The sequence below is a fragment of the Salvelinus namaycush genome, chromosome 14 (assembly GCF_016432855.1).
Source record: "Salvelinus namaycush isolate Seneca chromosome 14, SaNama_1.0, whole genome shotgun sequence".
Classification (NCBI taxonomy): domain Eukaryota; kingdom Metazoa; phylum Chordata; class Actinopteri; order Salmoniformes; family Salmonidae; genus Salvelinus; species Salvelinus namaycush.
In genome coordinates, this window is record NC_052320.1 from 35,313,801 (window position 1) to 35,330,622 (window position 16,822).

The window sequence follows — 16,822 nt, forward strand, 5'->3', positions numbered from 1 at the left end:
AAACTGTCAAACACATGAACTGTGTCAAACTGTCAAACACATGAACTGTGCCAAACTGTCAACACATGAACTGTGTCAAACTGTCAAACACACGAACTGTGTCAAACTGTCAAACACATGAACTGTGTCAAACTGTCAAACACATGAACTGTGTCAAACTGTCAACACATGAACTGTGTCAAACTGTCAAACACACGAACTGTGTCAAACTGTCAAACACATGAACTGTGTCAAACTGTCAACACATGAACTGTGTCAAACTGTCAACACATGAAATGTGTCAAACTGTCAAACACATGAACTGTGTCAAACTGTCAAACACACGAACTGTGTCAAACTGTCAACACATGAACTGTGTCAAACTGTCAACACATGAACTGTGCCAAACTGTCAACACATGAAATGTGTCAAACTGTCAAACACACGAACTGTGCCAAACTGTCAAACACATGAACTGTGCCAAACTGTCAACACATGAACTGTGTCAAACTGTCAAACACATGAACTGTGTCAAACTGTCAAACACATGAACTGTGCCAAACTGTCAACACATGAACTGTGCCAAACTGTCAACACATGAACTGTGTCAAACTGTCAACACATGAACTGTGCCAAACTGTCAACACATGAACTGTGTCAAACTGTCAAACACACGAACTGTGTCAAACTGTCAACACATGAACTGTGTCAAACTGTCAAACACATGAACTGTGTCAAACTGTCAAACACATGAACTGTGTCAAACTGTCAAACACATGAACTGTGTCAAACTGTCAACACATGAACTGTGTCAAACTGTCAAACACACGAACTGTGTCAAACTGTCAAACATATGAACTGTGTCAAACTGTCAAACAGATGAACTGTGTCAAACTGTCAAACACATGAACTGTGTCAAACTGTCAAACACATGAACTGTGTCAAACTGTCAAACACATGAACTGTGTCAAACACATGAACTGTGTCAAACTGTCAACACATGAACTGTGTCAAACTGTCAAACACATGAACTGTGTCAAACTGTCAAACACATGAACTGTGTCAAACACATGAACTGTGTCAAACTGTCAAACACATGAACTGTGTCAAACTGTCAAACACATGAACTGTGTCAAACTGTCAAACACATGAACTGTGTCAAACACATGAACTGTGTCAAACTGTCAAACACATGAACTGTGTCAAACTGTCAAACTGTCAAACACATGAACTGTGTCAAACTGTCAAACACATGAACTGTGTCAAACTGTCAAACACACGAACTGTGTCAAACTGTCAAACACATGAACTGTGTCAAACTGTCAAACACATGAACTGTGTCAAACTGTCAAACTGTCAAACACATGAACTGTGTCAAACTGTCAAACACACGAACTGTGTCAAACTGTCAAACACATGAACTGTGTCAAACTGTCAAACACATGAACTGTGTCAAACTGTCAAACACATGAACTGTGTCAAACTGTCAAACACATGAACTGTGTCAAACTGTCAAACACATGAACTGTGTCAAACTGTCAAACACATGAACTGTGTCAAACTGTCAAACACACGAACTGTGTCAAACACATGAACTGTGTCAAACACATGAACTGTGTCAAACTGTCAAACACATGAACTGTGTCAAACTGTCAAACACATGAACTGTGTCAAACTGTCAACACATGAACTGTGTCAAACTGTCAAACACATGAACTGTGTCAAACACATGAACTGTGTCAAACTGTCAAACACATGAACTGTGTCAAACTGTCAAACACATGAACTGTGTCAAACACATGAACTGTGTCAAACTGTCAAACACATGAACTGTGTCAAACACATGAACTGTGTCAAACTGTCAAACACATGAACTGTGTCAAACACATGAACTGTGTCAAACTGTCAAACACATGAACTGTGTCAAACTGTCAAACACATGAACTGTGTCAAACTGTAAAGAGTTATTGTGTTGGAATCCACACAGCGTGTTACAGATCTAAGAAAACGGTAGACTGGTTCAAGAAGACTGATTGAATAGGGTATCATTTGGGATGCAACCACCTTCATATTCCTCCCTCCATCTTTACTTCATGTCACCCCTCCAAATGAATATTCTCTATCCCCACTAATTTACTTGCGGTAATAATTAATGTGATAAGAAGATGAACGAATGTAAGATATGTCTCCTATATCCATACATGGTGAACACTGGGAGAAGGGTTGCTTAAAGGTAACAGGGATTGACTCCTATTTGCTCAGAGTAAGACTCTACACCTTGTCTTTTCATTCTCCCCTGCTTCCCTCTCTTCCACTCAGAACTCCCTCTCCTCTTCCCCCTTCCTAATTCCTCGATTTTCAAGCCTGCCCTACCTCTTTTCCCCTCCTCACACCTTCCTCTAACTCCTCCTCTTTTCCCCTCCTCACACCTTCCTCTAACTCCTCCTCTTTCCCCCTCCTCACACCTTCCTCTAACTCCTCTTCTTTCCCCTCCTCACACCTTCCTCTAACTTCTCCTCTTTCCCCCTCCTCACTCCTTCCTCTAACTCCTCCTCTTGTCCCCTCCTCACTCCTTCCTCTAACTCCTCCTCTTTTCCCCTCCTCACACCTTCCTCTAACTTCTCCTCTTTCCCCCTCCTCACTCCTTCCTCTAACTCCTCCTCTTGTCCCCTCCTCACTCCTTCCTCTAACTCCTCCTCTTTCCCCCGCCTCACACCTTCATCTAACTCCTCCTCTTTTCCCCTTCTCACTCCTTCCTCTAACTCCTCCTCTTTTCCATTCTCTCTTTTTCCTTTACCCTTCATACCCCTCTCCCTCCTCCTCCTCAGCAGTGAGGGGTGTGTTCTCCGCCTCCTCTCAGTTTTGCTGCCCATTTCTTGACATTAGGGAGTGAACGTTATTCATAATAAGGGTTACATGGAGAAAATCGAACCTCTGAAATGAAAATGGATCCCTTCAGCAAAATATATTTGACCTAAACCCTCCCTGAACACTTGAAAAAAAAACAAGTGACCCTCCCCTATACCCAAAATAATGTTTTAAAACATAAAGTGGACAGCAGAGAAGATCCTTAGCATTTACTCTCACTTCTTGGACAGATCAGAGCCTTACATATACCGTTTTAGAAACTGTTCTTTGTCCTGTAAGCATTGCATGGCAACACAGGAATTTTCATAGCGCACGTGGCTGCTGGGCAGAAGGTTGTGAGTTCACAGACCACTGTGGACAAGAGTAAGAGCGGAAAGATCTCCTTTATAGTAAAAGCATTGCTTGGGTCCATCATCGTATTTGCAGGTCCGAGAAAAAATTGCCTTTTATAAACAGTTCATGCAATTCTACCACACAAATGACCAAAATGACAGGCTAAGAACGGACAGAGAGACAGGCCTATGTGTTCATTTTATCATATTTCACCAATGCCGAATCAGTGCGTACGGTTACATGCACACATTCATGCGATAATTGTTAATAGTCAGATGAATATAATAGTTTTATTAAAGCGTTTACATGTTTTACAAGTAGAACGATTCCCCAAATAATCCTGTTACATGGACACATCTGAAAAGGCTACCTGATGGCACTCTGATAAACGCAGAAAATCGGCAATCAAAATAAACATTGTACAGCAGCGAACAATATTTTTGGGAAGCACATTTGATTCTGAGTTGGGGCATAGAACGTTTGTAACGTGAAAACGACTTCTAAGATGCATACATTCAGTTGTTCCGAACTCACTTCACTCTTCAGGCTCTCGGCTGGTGCTGGCACATGTGCAGGTCAAATGCACCACTGTAATGCCGATTAAGGTGTTTACATGACGTAATCATTCGAAAGATTGCTCAGAACACCAGGTGTTTTAATCAGCGTATGCTTACTTTGATTTTGACCTTACGCCGATTAAGATAAACTGAGTAAGGCGTTTACGTGACTATTGCATAATCTGTGCCTACTGCCGTAATCCGTTTAATATCGAATTATTCGCGTGCATGTAAACGTACTCAGTGTGTTTTGTTTGCAACGTAACTGTCCCTGTTTGCAAATAATTTAATGTGAGACGACATTAGGAATCTGAGCATGGTAGGCTTCTTTCAAAACCTAGGCCTACCTTTCCACCCCAGACAGTAGGCCTACCTTTCCACCCCAGACAGTAGGCCTACCGACGCAGAAAAATATAAGCTTTAACTGCTGGCTACTCTTCGTCCGTGAATTAACACAACAAGAGAAGGTCCCTTAAAGACGTCTGGGTTTAAACATCTTCTATTGTACAGAAAGTGAATAGCTTCATCAAATGATAGTGACAAAATTAGGTTACTTCCCTTCTCAATTTTATGTCTCTTCGGTTTTATTTTCTTCAAAATCTTAAGCTAACAATGGGTAGACCTGTGCTTTTTGCCATTTTCTTTAATAAAAGGTAGGCTTAAGGCATACCCTCTCATACCCATACTCATACCCATATTCATACCCCTCTCATACCTCTCATACCCCTCAATTCAAGTCCTGGTTTGAACTTAACAGCCCTTCACTGACACAGAGTTAGTATATTTAAAGAGTGCTTGGTGGGTGGAGGAATTGGCCGCCAAAATCTATATAGCGTTATATAGAAGTCTAAAGACAAGTTTATTCTGTCAAAGAGGTAGGCCTACCTCTTATTTCTTAGGAAGAAATAGGCTCCAACACAAAGCCCTCTTGTTGTTAGTCTAATTAAAATGAAGACGGTTGAAATGAATAATGTCAACTGGAATTTGCTGACTTCAGCACCATGAGCACCATGGGCACCATGGGCACCATGAGCACCATGAGCACCACGAGCACCATGAGCACCACGGGCACCATGGGCACCATGAGCACCATGAGCACCACGAGCACCACGGGCACCACGAGCACCATGAGCACCATGAGCACCACGAGCACCACGAGCACCACGAGCACCACGGGCACCACGAGCACCACGAGCACCACGGGCACCACGAGCACCACGGGCACCATGGGCACCACGAGCACCATGAGCACCATGAGCACCACGAGCACCACGAGCACCACGAGCACCACGAGCACCATGAGCACCACGAGCACCACGAGCACCATGAGCACCATGAGCACCACGGGCACCACGAGCACCACGAGCACCACGAGCACCACGGGCACCATGAGCACCATGAGCTGTCTATTTCCGATTGATTGTGCTGCGACTGCTGCTTCAAGTTTCAGCACCACAATGTAAGTTACTCAAACATGGCTTATTGTGAGGTCAATAACTCTGATAAATACATCATGGGCAAGGAACATATTGTTTTTATTGAAATCAATTATCGTAGTAGCAAGCTATTAAGGTTGACCTCCAGTCCTCCTCATCTTTGCGCTCTCCTTCTCAAATTGAACAGAACATAGGCTATAGGCTACTCCAGGTGCAAGATATAGCGTCTTTTGGACTTGGCCTAATCAAAATGTATTTTCTGAAGAATTCTTTGACTCTCGTCTTGATCTGCCACAGTAGGCCTACACAGCACAGCACTGGTTAGGCAGCACCACAACAAAAAAATGTTTTAGCAAGAGCAAAGCAGGCTGGGACTCAGGGTTGGAATATCCATTTCGGTGTGTAATGCAGCCTAGTTTTATTTACACCATCCCAGCAGCTATCTTAGAACAGTGGAGGCTCCTCAGAAGAGGAAGGGGAGGACCCTCCCCCCTCAGTGAATTTCAGCAAAAGTTAAACATTAAAAAAGTAATCCTTTTCAGATAAAACTACACTAAATATATTCACGTCACCAAATAATTGATTAAAACACACTGTTTTGCTGTTGTTTTGTATGTGTTTAGTTGGTCAGGGCGTGAGTTGGGGTGGGTAGTCTATGTTATGTGTTTTCTATGTTGGGTTAATGGTTTGCCTGGTATGGTTCTCAATTAGAGGCAGGTGTTTGACGTTTCCTCTGGTTGAGAACCATATTAAGGTAGGTTGTTCTCACTGTTTGTTTGTGGGTGATTGTTCCTGTGTCAGTGTATACCACATGGGACTGTTTCGTTTGTTCGTTCGTTTTAGGTAGTCTGTTCCTGTTCGTGCGTTCTTCGTCTATATGTAAGTTCGTTTTGTTTCAGGTCTGTTGCCTTCGTTTATTGTTTTGTAGTTTGTTCTAGTGTTTTCGTGTTTCGTATGTCATTTAAATAAATTCGTTATGTATTCATCACCCGCTGCGCCTTGGTCCGTTCATTCACAACAAGACGACCGTTACAGAATCACCCACCAAACCCGGATCAAGCAGCGGGTTAACGGGCAACAGCGACAGCAGCAGTGGTTCAAGGAGGAATGGACATGGGAGGAGATTCTGGACGGAGAAGGACCCTGGGCAGAGCCAGAGGAGTGTCGCCGCCCCAAAGCGGAGCTGGAGGCATCTAAAGCGGAGAGGCGGCATTATGAGGCGCTAGCAAGGCAGAGCGGCTGGAAGCCCGAGAGGCTCACCCAAAAATGTCTTGGGCGGGGGGCTAAAGGGGAGTGTGGCGAAGTCAGGTAGGAGACCTGCGCCAACTTCCCGGGCTTACCGTGGAGAGCGAGAGTACGGGCAGACACCGTGTTACGCAGTAGAGCGCATGGTGTCTCCTGTACGTGTTCATAGCCCGGTGCGGGTTATTCCACCTCCCCGCACTAGCCGGGCTAGAGTGAGCATTGAGCCAAGTGCCATGAAGCCGGCTCAACATATCTGGCCTCCAGTACGTCTCCTCGGGCCGGTGTACATGGCACCAGCCTTACGCATGGTGTCCCCGGTTCGCCAACACAGCCCAGTGCGGGTTATTCCACCTCCCCGCACTGGACGGGCTACGGGGAGCATGCAACCAGGTAAGGTTGGGCAGGCTCAGTGCTCAAGGGAGCCAGTACGCCTGCACGGTCCGGTTTATCCGGCGCCACCTTCCCGCCCCAGCCCAGTACCACCAGTGCCGACACCACGCACCAGGCTTCCAGTGCGTCTCCAGAGCCCTGTTCCTCCTCCACGCACTCTCCCTGTGGTGCGTGTCTCCAGCCCAGTACCTCCAGTTCCGGCATCACGCACCAAGCCTCCTGTGCGTCTCCAGAGCCCTGTACGCACTGTTCCTTCTCCCCGCACTCGCCCTGAGGTGCGTGCCCTCAGCCCGGTACCTCCAGTTCCGGTACCACGCACCAGGCCTATAGTGCGCCTCGAGAGTCCAGTGTGCCCTGTTCCTGTTCCCCGCACTAGCCTTGAGGTGCGTGTCTCCAGTCCGGTACCACCAGTTCCGGCACCACGCACCAGGCCTACTGTGCGCCTCAGCAGGTCAGAGTCGGACGTCTGCCCAACGCCGTCTGAGCCATCTGTCTGCCCAGAGCCGTCTGAGCCATCCGTCTGCCCAGCACCGTCTGAGTCATCCGTCTGCCCAGCGCCGTCTGAGCCATCCGTCTGTCCAGCGCCGTCTGAGCCATCCGTCTGTCCAGCGCCGTCTGAGCCATCTGTCTGCCCAGCGCCTTCTGAGCCATCCGTCTGCCACGAGCCATTAGAGCCGCCCGTCTGTCCCGAGCCATTAGAGCCGTCCGTCAGTCAGGAGCTGCCAGAGCCGCCAGCCAGTCAGGAGCTGTCAGAGCCGCCAGCCAGTCAGGAGCTGCCAGAGCCGCCAGCCAGTCAGGAGCTGCCAGAGCCGCCAGCCAGTCAGGAGCTGCCAGAGCTGCCCTTCAGTCATGAGCTGCCCTTCAGTCATGAGCTGCCCTCCAGTCATGAGCTGCCTTACAGTCATGAGCTGCCCTACAGTCATGAGCTGCCCTACAGTCATGAGCTGCCCTACAGTCATGAGCTGCCCTACAGTCATGAGCTGCCCTACAGTCATGAGCTGCCACTCAGTCCGGAGCTGCCACTCAGTCCGGAGCTGCCACTCAGTCCGGAGCTGCCACTCAGTCCGGAGCTGCCACTCAGTCCGGAGCTGCCACTAGTCCAGAGTTGTCCCTCTGTCCTGAGCTACCTCTTTGTCCTGAGCTACCTCTTTGTCCTGAGCTACCTCTTTGTCCTGAGCTACCTCTCTGTCCTGAGTTGTCTCCTCTATTTTAGAGGGGCGTTGGTGAAGGTTCCTGGACCATGGTCGGGGGCGAGGGTCGCCACTCAAGGGACGCTAAGGAGGGGGACAAAGACAGTGGTGGAGTGGTGTCCTTGTCCACCGCCGGAGCCGCCATCGCGGACAGATGCCCACCCAGACCCTCCCCTTGAGTTTTAGGGGTGCGCCCGGAGTTCGCACCTTGAGGGGGGGTTCTGTCACGTTCCTGACCTGTTTTCTGTTGTTTTGTATGTGTTTAGTTGGTCAGGGCGTGAGTTGGGGTGGGTAGTCTATGTTATGTGTTTTCTATGTTGGGTTAATGGTTTGCCTGGTATGGTTCTCAATTAGAGGCAGGTGTTTGACGTTTCCTCTGATTGAGAACCATATTAAGGTAGGTTGTTCTCACTGTTTGTTTGTGGGTGATTGTTCCTGTGTCAGTGTATACCACATGGGACTGTTTCGTTTGTTCGTTCGTTTTAGGTAGTCTGTTCCTGTTCGTGCGTTCTTCGTCTATATGTAAGTTTGTTTTGTTTCAGGTCTGTTGCCTTCGTTTATTGTTTTGTAGTTTGTTCTAGTGTTTTCGTGTTTCGTATGTCATTTAAATAAATTCGTTATGTATTCATCACCCGCTGCGCCTTGGTCCGTTCATTCACAACAAGACGAACGTTACAGAGGCTCATAGTTTTCTCGCCCTTCCATGCACATACACAGTAATTATGACAACTTCCGGAGGATGTCCTCCAACCTATCAGAGCGGACATGTTGTCGACCCAATCAAAATATCTGAGAATCAATCTATTACTGAAAGCATAAGCTAGAGCTAGCATTGCAGTGCATAAAATGTGGTGAATAGTTGACTCAAAGAGAGAGAATGACAATAGTTGAAGATTTTTAACAAATTAATTTCTTCAAAAATGAAGCAAGAGAGAGGGAGAGAGAGATAATTAGTTGTATTTGTTTTTTACTTTCACTTATCCAGCAAATGTAGCTAGCTAGTTTAGCCTACTCAAACACCTGGCTCAAACAGAGCAGGATGCTATGTTAGCTAGCTGGCTATGGCTATCCAACACTGGAACTCTTACAAGTCAAGGTAAGCTTTTGGTTTTATAAATATATTGCCAACGGGGCCCGCCGATATAACTGCTAAACTGCTTGCTGTACACTGTACTGCATGATTGTAGCGGGTTTACTAACGCGTTAATTCTAGTAGCTAGCTGTGTTAGCTAATATGGTGACAACAGTGTAGGCTGTGTGTAGTGGTTAATGGTAATGGGATGAAGGTTTGGCTTGGAAAGGTTTTTTCAGCTGTTTTATTGTGCACTGAAGTCCACAAGCGAAGGGAAAAGGTGAGAGGAGGAGAGCGCATAGATGAAGAAGAAATTATACAACGAGCAAATTATCATGCAGTTTGTATGTGGCTGCTATGAAAGTAAACTGTGCTTACGGTTATCAGAGGTGTATTCATTCTGCCAGTTCTGTTGAAAAACATTTCTTAAATGAAAGCAAATGGAACGAAACGGAGATAAACATACCTGAATTTGTCCCTGTTACCTTGATTACTCACTTTTTTCTCTCAACCTGTGCACCTACGTTGTAAACGTTCATTCATAGGCTAGGTTGTAGCAACCTAATGATGGGTATAGGGAAGATTTGAGTATCATGTTGTAGCCTAAACCTGTCGGTGTTACTTTGAGCTGGGTGAATGGAATATGAATGACAGTCATCCAATATGCTCAAATAGAAATAAATCTATGCTCATAAAAACAAAACAAAGTCCTCCCTTATCTTAAACGGCACGGACCACCACAGTCTTAGAAATATTACTTTGCTCCCTGCTTCTCCAAGCACGACCCTGCCCTGGACTAGATTTTTTTTTTAATACTAAACCCTCCCCTGAAATTGAAAAAGCATGACCGTCCCCCATTTTACTACAGGTACCCATTCTGTACATTTCAATCCATCCCTTACATCTAAGTGGACCTCCGGGCATTTACCATAGACCCTACACCCTACACCCTACACCCTCCATCCTGCCTCAGTAGACTAATGGAGATTCTGTCATCGCCTCGAGAGAAATTACTGCCACTTACCAATACACACACTCTCTCTCTTTCTCCCCCTTCTCTCTCTTTCTTGGCCATGTTTCTCTAACACTCCACATCCCACTCTCTCTTCATCATTTCCCCACATTCTCTCTCTCCCTGATCCCACTCCCAGAATATAATGCACCAAAATGACTCTCACAATAAGACATGATGGCAGGCCGACTAGAACTCATCTCAACACTGCGGTGGGGTTAGCTCTGTGCCTCGGTGGCTCTCTCCGCTCCGGAGAGAACACTGCTTCGTCCGCATCCTTGGGGCGAAAAATATGCCACAGCATCTCCTCCCTCACTTCATTCTCTAAAACCCGCCTGCCTGGTACCGCTTGCCCGCCTGCCCACACGTTGAGGGGAAGGACAGAGAGACGGCCCCCTTGTCAATCTCCTGCCAATGGCTGCTGTCAAAACAGAAGCTGACAAGCGAGACCGACGAAGACGCTAAGACGGCCTGGCGGGACACCTTACTGACAGCAGGCTCTGTCGGGCTCTCGCCGAGAGAGAGAGGTCACAGAAACGGGAGACACAGGAGATGGGAGAGCTTCACACTCATTAAGGAAGGGCCTTTTCTATGTCTGGGACTCAGAGATTGGAGAAGACTAAATGACATATATCTGCATGAGAGAGACTTGAGTCTTACTTCCTTAGGCCTCACACCAGGACTCCGCAAGGTCTCTAGATATAAAAGGATGTGCTTATTTTTGTGACTAAACATGAAGCGGTAAGGTGCCCCTTAAGAGCTGATCTGGAGTCAGTTTTATTTAGTAGACTGGTTGCATTCCCTAAGTATTAAGGTATGGAGAACACTGATCCTAGACCAGCACTCTGGACTGGAGCCAATGGCACCTCTAGCTGTATTAGAGTCAGCATGTTAACAGGCAGTGCTTGTTGCTTACCTCTGTGAGGTGGGGGTTGGGGTTGAAGCCACACTGGTTGCAGACGGTGGAGCGGCACTGTGTGCAGGTGTTGTAGTTTGGCAGGGCCGGCGGATTGGTCAGCTCCGTGGTGGAGCAGAGTGGGCACAGCTTGCTGACGGGCATGGGGGCGATCTGGGGCACTGAGTAGGGCGAGGTGGGGGTGATCCCACGGTCCGGGGACATTGAGGAGGAGCGACCCGTCCGGCCACCCGAACCGCTGAAGTCCACCTGGAGGTTTCGTCTGGAGGCATGCTGACCTGGACCACCACCCATCCCAGCACCCATCCCTGGCCCATGACCCTGAGCCTGCCCTGGGCCTGGGGCGTGGCCTGAGCCATGGACTAGGCCTGAGCTATGCTGCATCGGCCTGTGGCTCTCTTGGTTGGCCAGTCTCTGACCTCCTCCTCCACCCATTCCTCCGTAGCCAGCCTGCATCCCAGATTTAGGACTCCCCATGGGAACCCTGAAGAAAAACAACAGGAATCAAATTAATTTCAAATATAACATCCCTTCTGTTTAGCTCTTCTACAGATTGTGAACAAGATATTTGGTGGTTTGGTCAGTATCACTGAATCTTTTCATTCTATCAAAAAATGGCCCTGAAGCTCCGGCTAAGACTGAAACAAGACACTGAAAAACTGCTCTGATCTGGGGAAAGCATAAATTTGGATCAAAGAGAACCACAGTAGTTCCGGCCAATCATTTGCTTAATTTGCTTCAGTTGATTCATGGGAGCTTGACACAAGTATTCGTTGTAGAGAGAGACCTATTTTGCGACAGCCTGAGTCGGTATGAGACATTTGCTTTCAGCTACATGTGAATGTCACAAAATCTCTCTCATCCACCACCACGCCTTAGATCTGAAGTTACTGTCTCCAAATTCACATCTCTTCATAGCCCTGCGAGCCAGACTTCACCTAGTGACCTTCACGTGGAGCGGACTTAGGGAAGCTGTGCGTGCGTGTGTACACTTAATGCAGTCTCATCTGGTCTAATGATGTTAAATGTCTCCTGGCAGCTCTCATAACAGTTTGCCCTCTTCACCGTAAGCTCTACCCAGCAGGTAAAAGGCTACAAGGGCCACAGGAGCATCAAACCAACCAGGCGGCTAGAGCAAAGTGCCATAATGAGGGGTTCAACACATAGAAAGCAGGCTAAAGTGCATACGTTGTTTTGCAGGCTGTCGGGAAGCTTCTACCGTGCTTGAGCCATTTCAGCACCATAGAGCTGTCCCTTTCAGCCCCATGAGCCATTTCAGCACCATAGAGCTGTCCCTTTCAGCCCCATGAGCCATTTCAGCACCATAGAGCTGTCCCTTTTAGCCCCATGAGCCATTTCAGCACCGTTTTAGCACCACGGCGCTGTCCACTTACACATAGACATGTCTCACTTTGTCCTAAACGCTTACAGTCCCACCTAAAGTAAACAATAAAATCAGTCCCACCTAATGTAACCCATATGTTTGCCATATGTCTGTATGCATGCACTCTGATGAAGGCAAAAATGGTTCAAATGTTAATTACATTTTTAACAAAGGATTATTAACTCAAGCACTGTGCTTACTGTACTCTCTTCATGTTAAAAAATATAATAATCATCTTTTCCTTCAGAGGTCTAAATACCTCTATGGACCGTAAAGGGAATCATACTTCAACCTATCATGCTCATGCACTTATATATAGGAATTAGTGGATATATGGGACACTATCAAATGTGCCTTTAGAGGCCATGCAATTTAGTACTCATCTCTAAAACAAAAGAAAATGAGGTCAAAAGAGTCCATATTAACAAAGGAAATTGAAGGACTAACAGTACAGTTAGATAGCAATACAAAGCTGCACCGTAGAGGCTCAGAATAAGTTAGAAGAAAAACAAAAAGAAATGGAGGAACTTATTCAAGAAAGATCCAGTGTAATATATTATAAAACATAAAGCGAACTGGATGGAATATGGGGGAAAATGCACCAAATTATTTTTTCATCTTCAACATAGAAATGCTACCACAAATAATTGACTGAAACTTGTTACACATGATGAGTCACCCATGATTCACCAAACAATATTTTGAAAGAAGAGGTAAAGTAATTTAAGCATATGTTTTCGTGTCAGTCTCCTCCATCTCCACTAACCGAAGCTAATTGTATGGATTTGTTTCCTATTAATAATGTAAAATTAACAGCTGTACAGAAAGACTCATGTAAAGACCAAATTACAGAGGAGGAAATTCTTGATGCAATTAAAGCCTTTAAATCCAGGAAACTCCAGGGCTGGATGGCATACCAGAGGAGGTATACCAAACCTTTTTTGATATACTCAGAGGACCGTTATTAGCATGTTTTAACCACTGCTATATAAATGGTAGATTATCAGACACTCAACAAGAAGGTCTGATTTCATTATGATTGAAACAGTATCCAAGTGGTATATATAAAGATCCAGTCCATTTAAAAAATTGGAGGCCTCTTACACTTCAGTGTTGTGATGCAAAAGTTCTAGCTAAATGCCTTTTAAACCTTTTAAATTATGCCCATATAATTTAAAAGGTTTTGTCGGATATTATTTATCCTAATCAGACAGGTTTTTTACATGGACAATACATTAGAGATAATATAAGACAAGTACTGGAAACAATAGAACAATCTGGGAAACCAGGCCTGGTATGCATAGCTGACTTTGAAATGACATTTGATAAAGTACGACTGGAGTTTAGATATAAATGCCTGGAATATTTCAATTTTGGAGAATCTCTCATAAAATGGGTTAAAGTTATGTATAGTAGCCCTAGGTGTAAAATAGTAAATAATGGCTACTTCTCAGAAAGATTTAAACTGTCAAGAGGAGTAACACAAGTTTGTCCACTATCGGCATATCTATTTATTATTGACATGGAAATGTTAGCTGTTAAAACTAGATCCAACAATAGTATTAAGGTGTCATTGCACGCTGATAAGTCACGTTTTCTTCTGAATCCACAATTAGAATCCCCACAGCCTCATAGAGGATCTGAATACTTTATCTAACCTCTCTGGATTAAAACCAATTTATGATAAGTGTACAATATTACGTATTGGATCACTAAAAAAAGACAACTTTTACATTACTGTGTAGTTCATCAATAAAAATGGTCTGACGGGGATGTTGACATACTCGTTATGCATATGCCAAAAGAAAGAAATGATCTCACATTTTTATAGAAAGTTAGCAAAAATAGATAAGATCTTGCTACCATGAAAGGAAAATACCTGTCTATTTGTGGGAAAATCTTCAGTCATATCACAGTTGACCTATTTGGTTTTGCCTACACCTAGCGACCTGTTTTTTAAATTATATGAGCAAAAAATATTTTGGGGGGAATGGCAAGCCAGACAAAATTAAAAGGGCCTATTTATATAATTAATATGAATTCGGATTGCAGAAATTATTAAATATTAAAGCATTAGACCTCTCACTAAAGGCATCAGTCATACAAAAAGTATACTTAAATCCGAACTGGTTTATTGCAAATTAGTAAGAATGTCTCACCCCATGTTCAAGAATGGCCTTTTTCCCTTTATTCAGATTACAACCACTCACTTTAGGTTATTTGAAAACCAAATAATCTCCAAAATATTGTTATTTTTTAAACAAGCCATAGAAAGTTGGTTGCAATTTCAGTTTAATTCACCAGAAAAGACAGAACAAATAATACAACAAATCTTGTGGTTAAACTCAAATATACTAATAAAAAAAACTTTATTTTTCGAGAATATAAAAAAGGTTCAGCGGCTTGCTAAAGTATTCACCCCCTTTTTCCTACTTTGTTGCCTTACAACCTGGAATTAAAATGGATTTTGGGGAGATTTGTATCATTTGATTTACATAACATGCCCACCACTTTGAAGATGAAATATATTTTATTGTGAAACAAACAAGAAATAAGACAAAAACGTGAGCGTGCATAACTATTCCCCTCCCCCCCCAAAGTCAATACTTTGAAGAACCACCTTTTGCAGCAATTACAGCTACAAGTCTCTTGGGGTATGTTTCCCCTTAAACCACTTGAGTGTTGCTTTAGCAGTATGCTTAGGGTCATTGTCCTGCTGGAAGGTGAACCTCCGTCCCAGTCTCAAATCTCTGGAAGATTGAAACAGGTTTCCCTCAAGAATTTCCATGTATTTAGCGCCATCCATCATTCCTTCAAATTCTGACCAGTTTCCCAGTCTCTGCCGATGAGAAACATCCCCACAGCATGATGCTGCCACCACCATTCACTGTGGGGATGGTGTTCTCGGGGTGATGAGAGGTGTTGGATTTGCGCCAGACATAACGCTTTCCTTGATGGCCAAAAATCTCAATTTTAGTCTCATTTGACCAGAGTACCTTCTTCCATATGTCTTTTGGCGAACACCAAACATGTTTGCTTATTTTTTTCTTTAAGCAATGGCTTTTTTCTGGACACTCTTCCGTAAATGCATTAAAGAACAAAATTGGTTAAAGAAAATTGTGATAAATAAAAATATATACCAGTTTAATTTAAGGACAAAAAATGACAGCTGTGCCATATAGATTGCAAAATAGTTGGGAAGAGATTTCGATGTACCGATTCCAATGCACATGGTTTAGGAATTGACATGCAAAACAACGCCGGATTCAAAACTTAGAATTGTTCAATTTAAAGGATTATACAAAATTATTGCAACCAATAGTGTCACGCCCTGACCTTAGTTATCTTTGTTTTCTTTATTATTTTGGTTAGGTCAGGGTGTGACAAGGGTGGTATGTGTGATTTTGTCTTGTCTAGGGTTTTGGTATGTCTAGGTGTGTGTGTGTGTAGTCTAGGCATTATGTAGGTTTATGGTGGCCTGGATTGGTTCCCAATCAGAGGCAGCTGTTTATCGTTGTCTCTGATTGGGGATACTATTTAGGTTGTCATTTTCCAGTTTGGTTTGTGGGTTATTGTCTATGTTGATGTTGCATGTCTGCACTCCGTGTTTATAGCGTTCATGTTCGTTTGTTATTTTGTATAGTTTGTTAGTGTTCTTCGTGTTCAGTCGGCTTGTATTAAAAATATGTATTCACATCACGCTCTTCCCAGCTTTGCAGATTTTGCTGCGAAGAGGCAGAGTCATTAGATCATTTATTTTGGTACTGTCCATATGTAGCTTGTTTTTGGTCACAGGTCCAGAAATGGCTGAAGAATTGCAACATTTGCCTAGAACTAACGCTACAGATAGCAATACTGGGTGATTTGAAAAGTCATAGTCAATCGATCAATAATATAATAATACTTTTAACAAAAATGTTTCTCTTTAATTTACAATCTGTAGAAACTATGAGAATAGAAAGGTTCAGAATTTTGATGAAGCATCACAGCACAGATAAAAATATATGGCAAAAAGAAATCCAATACGGATGGTGTTAAGAGATAGATGGGAGGGATTGAATGGAGCTGGAGGGTGGGACTGATAACAAGATAACAAATGTAAAATACACTGTGTGTGTAAAATGTATATAGGTTCAGAACTTTTGTGAAATAGCACAGTTAAAAATATATGGCAAATAGAAATCAAACTGTCTAATATTCAGTTGTGCACCGGGGTCGCCCACTCCTCTTTCTATTCTGGTTAGAGACAGTTTGTGCTATTTTGTGAAGCGTTGTATGAGATCTTCAGTGTCTTAGCAATTTCTCGCATGGAATAGCCTTTATTTCTCAGAACAAGAATAGACTAACAAGCTTCAGAAGAAAGTTCTTTGTTTCTGGCCATTTTGAGCCTAAAATCGAACCCACAAATGCTGATGCTACAGATACTCAACTTGTCTAAAG

The 16,822-nt window shown here is 44.2% G+C and overlaps 1 protein-coding gene across 1 annotated transcript in view; it reads right to left on the bottom strand.

Moving 5' to 3' along the window:
- The window catches only part of LOC120058721 (protein bassoon-like), a 128,212-nt gene extending 116,737 nt beyond the window's left edge, over nucleotides 1-11,475 (bottom strand). The window contains exon 1 of the mRNA XM_039007464.1: nucleotides 10,999-11,475. Coding sequence (XP_038863392.1) covers nucleotides 10,999-11,475 — 477 coding nt within the window. The remainder of the gene's footprint in view (nucleotides 1-10,998) is intronic.
- Between the last annotated feature and the right edge of the window lie 5,347 nt (nucleotides 11,476-16,822).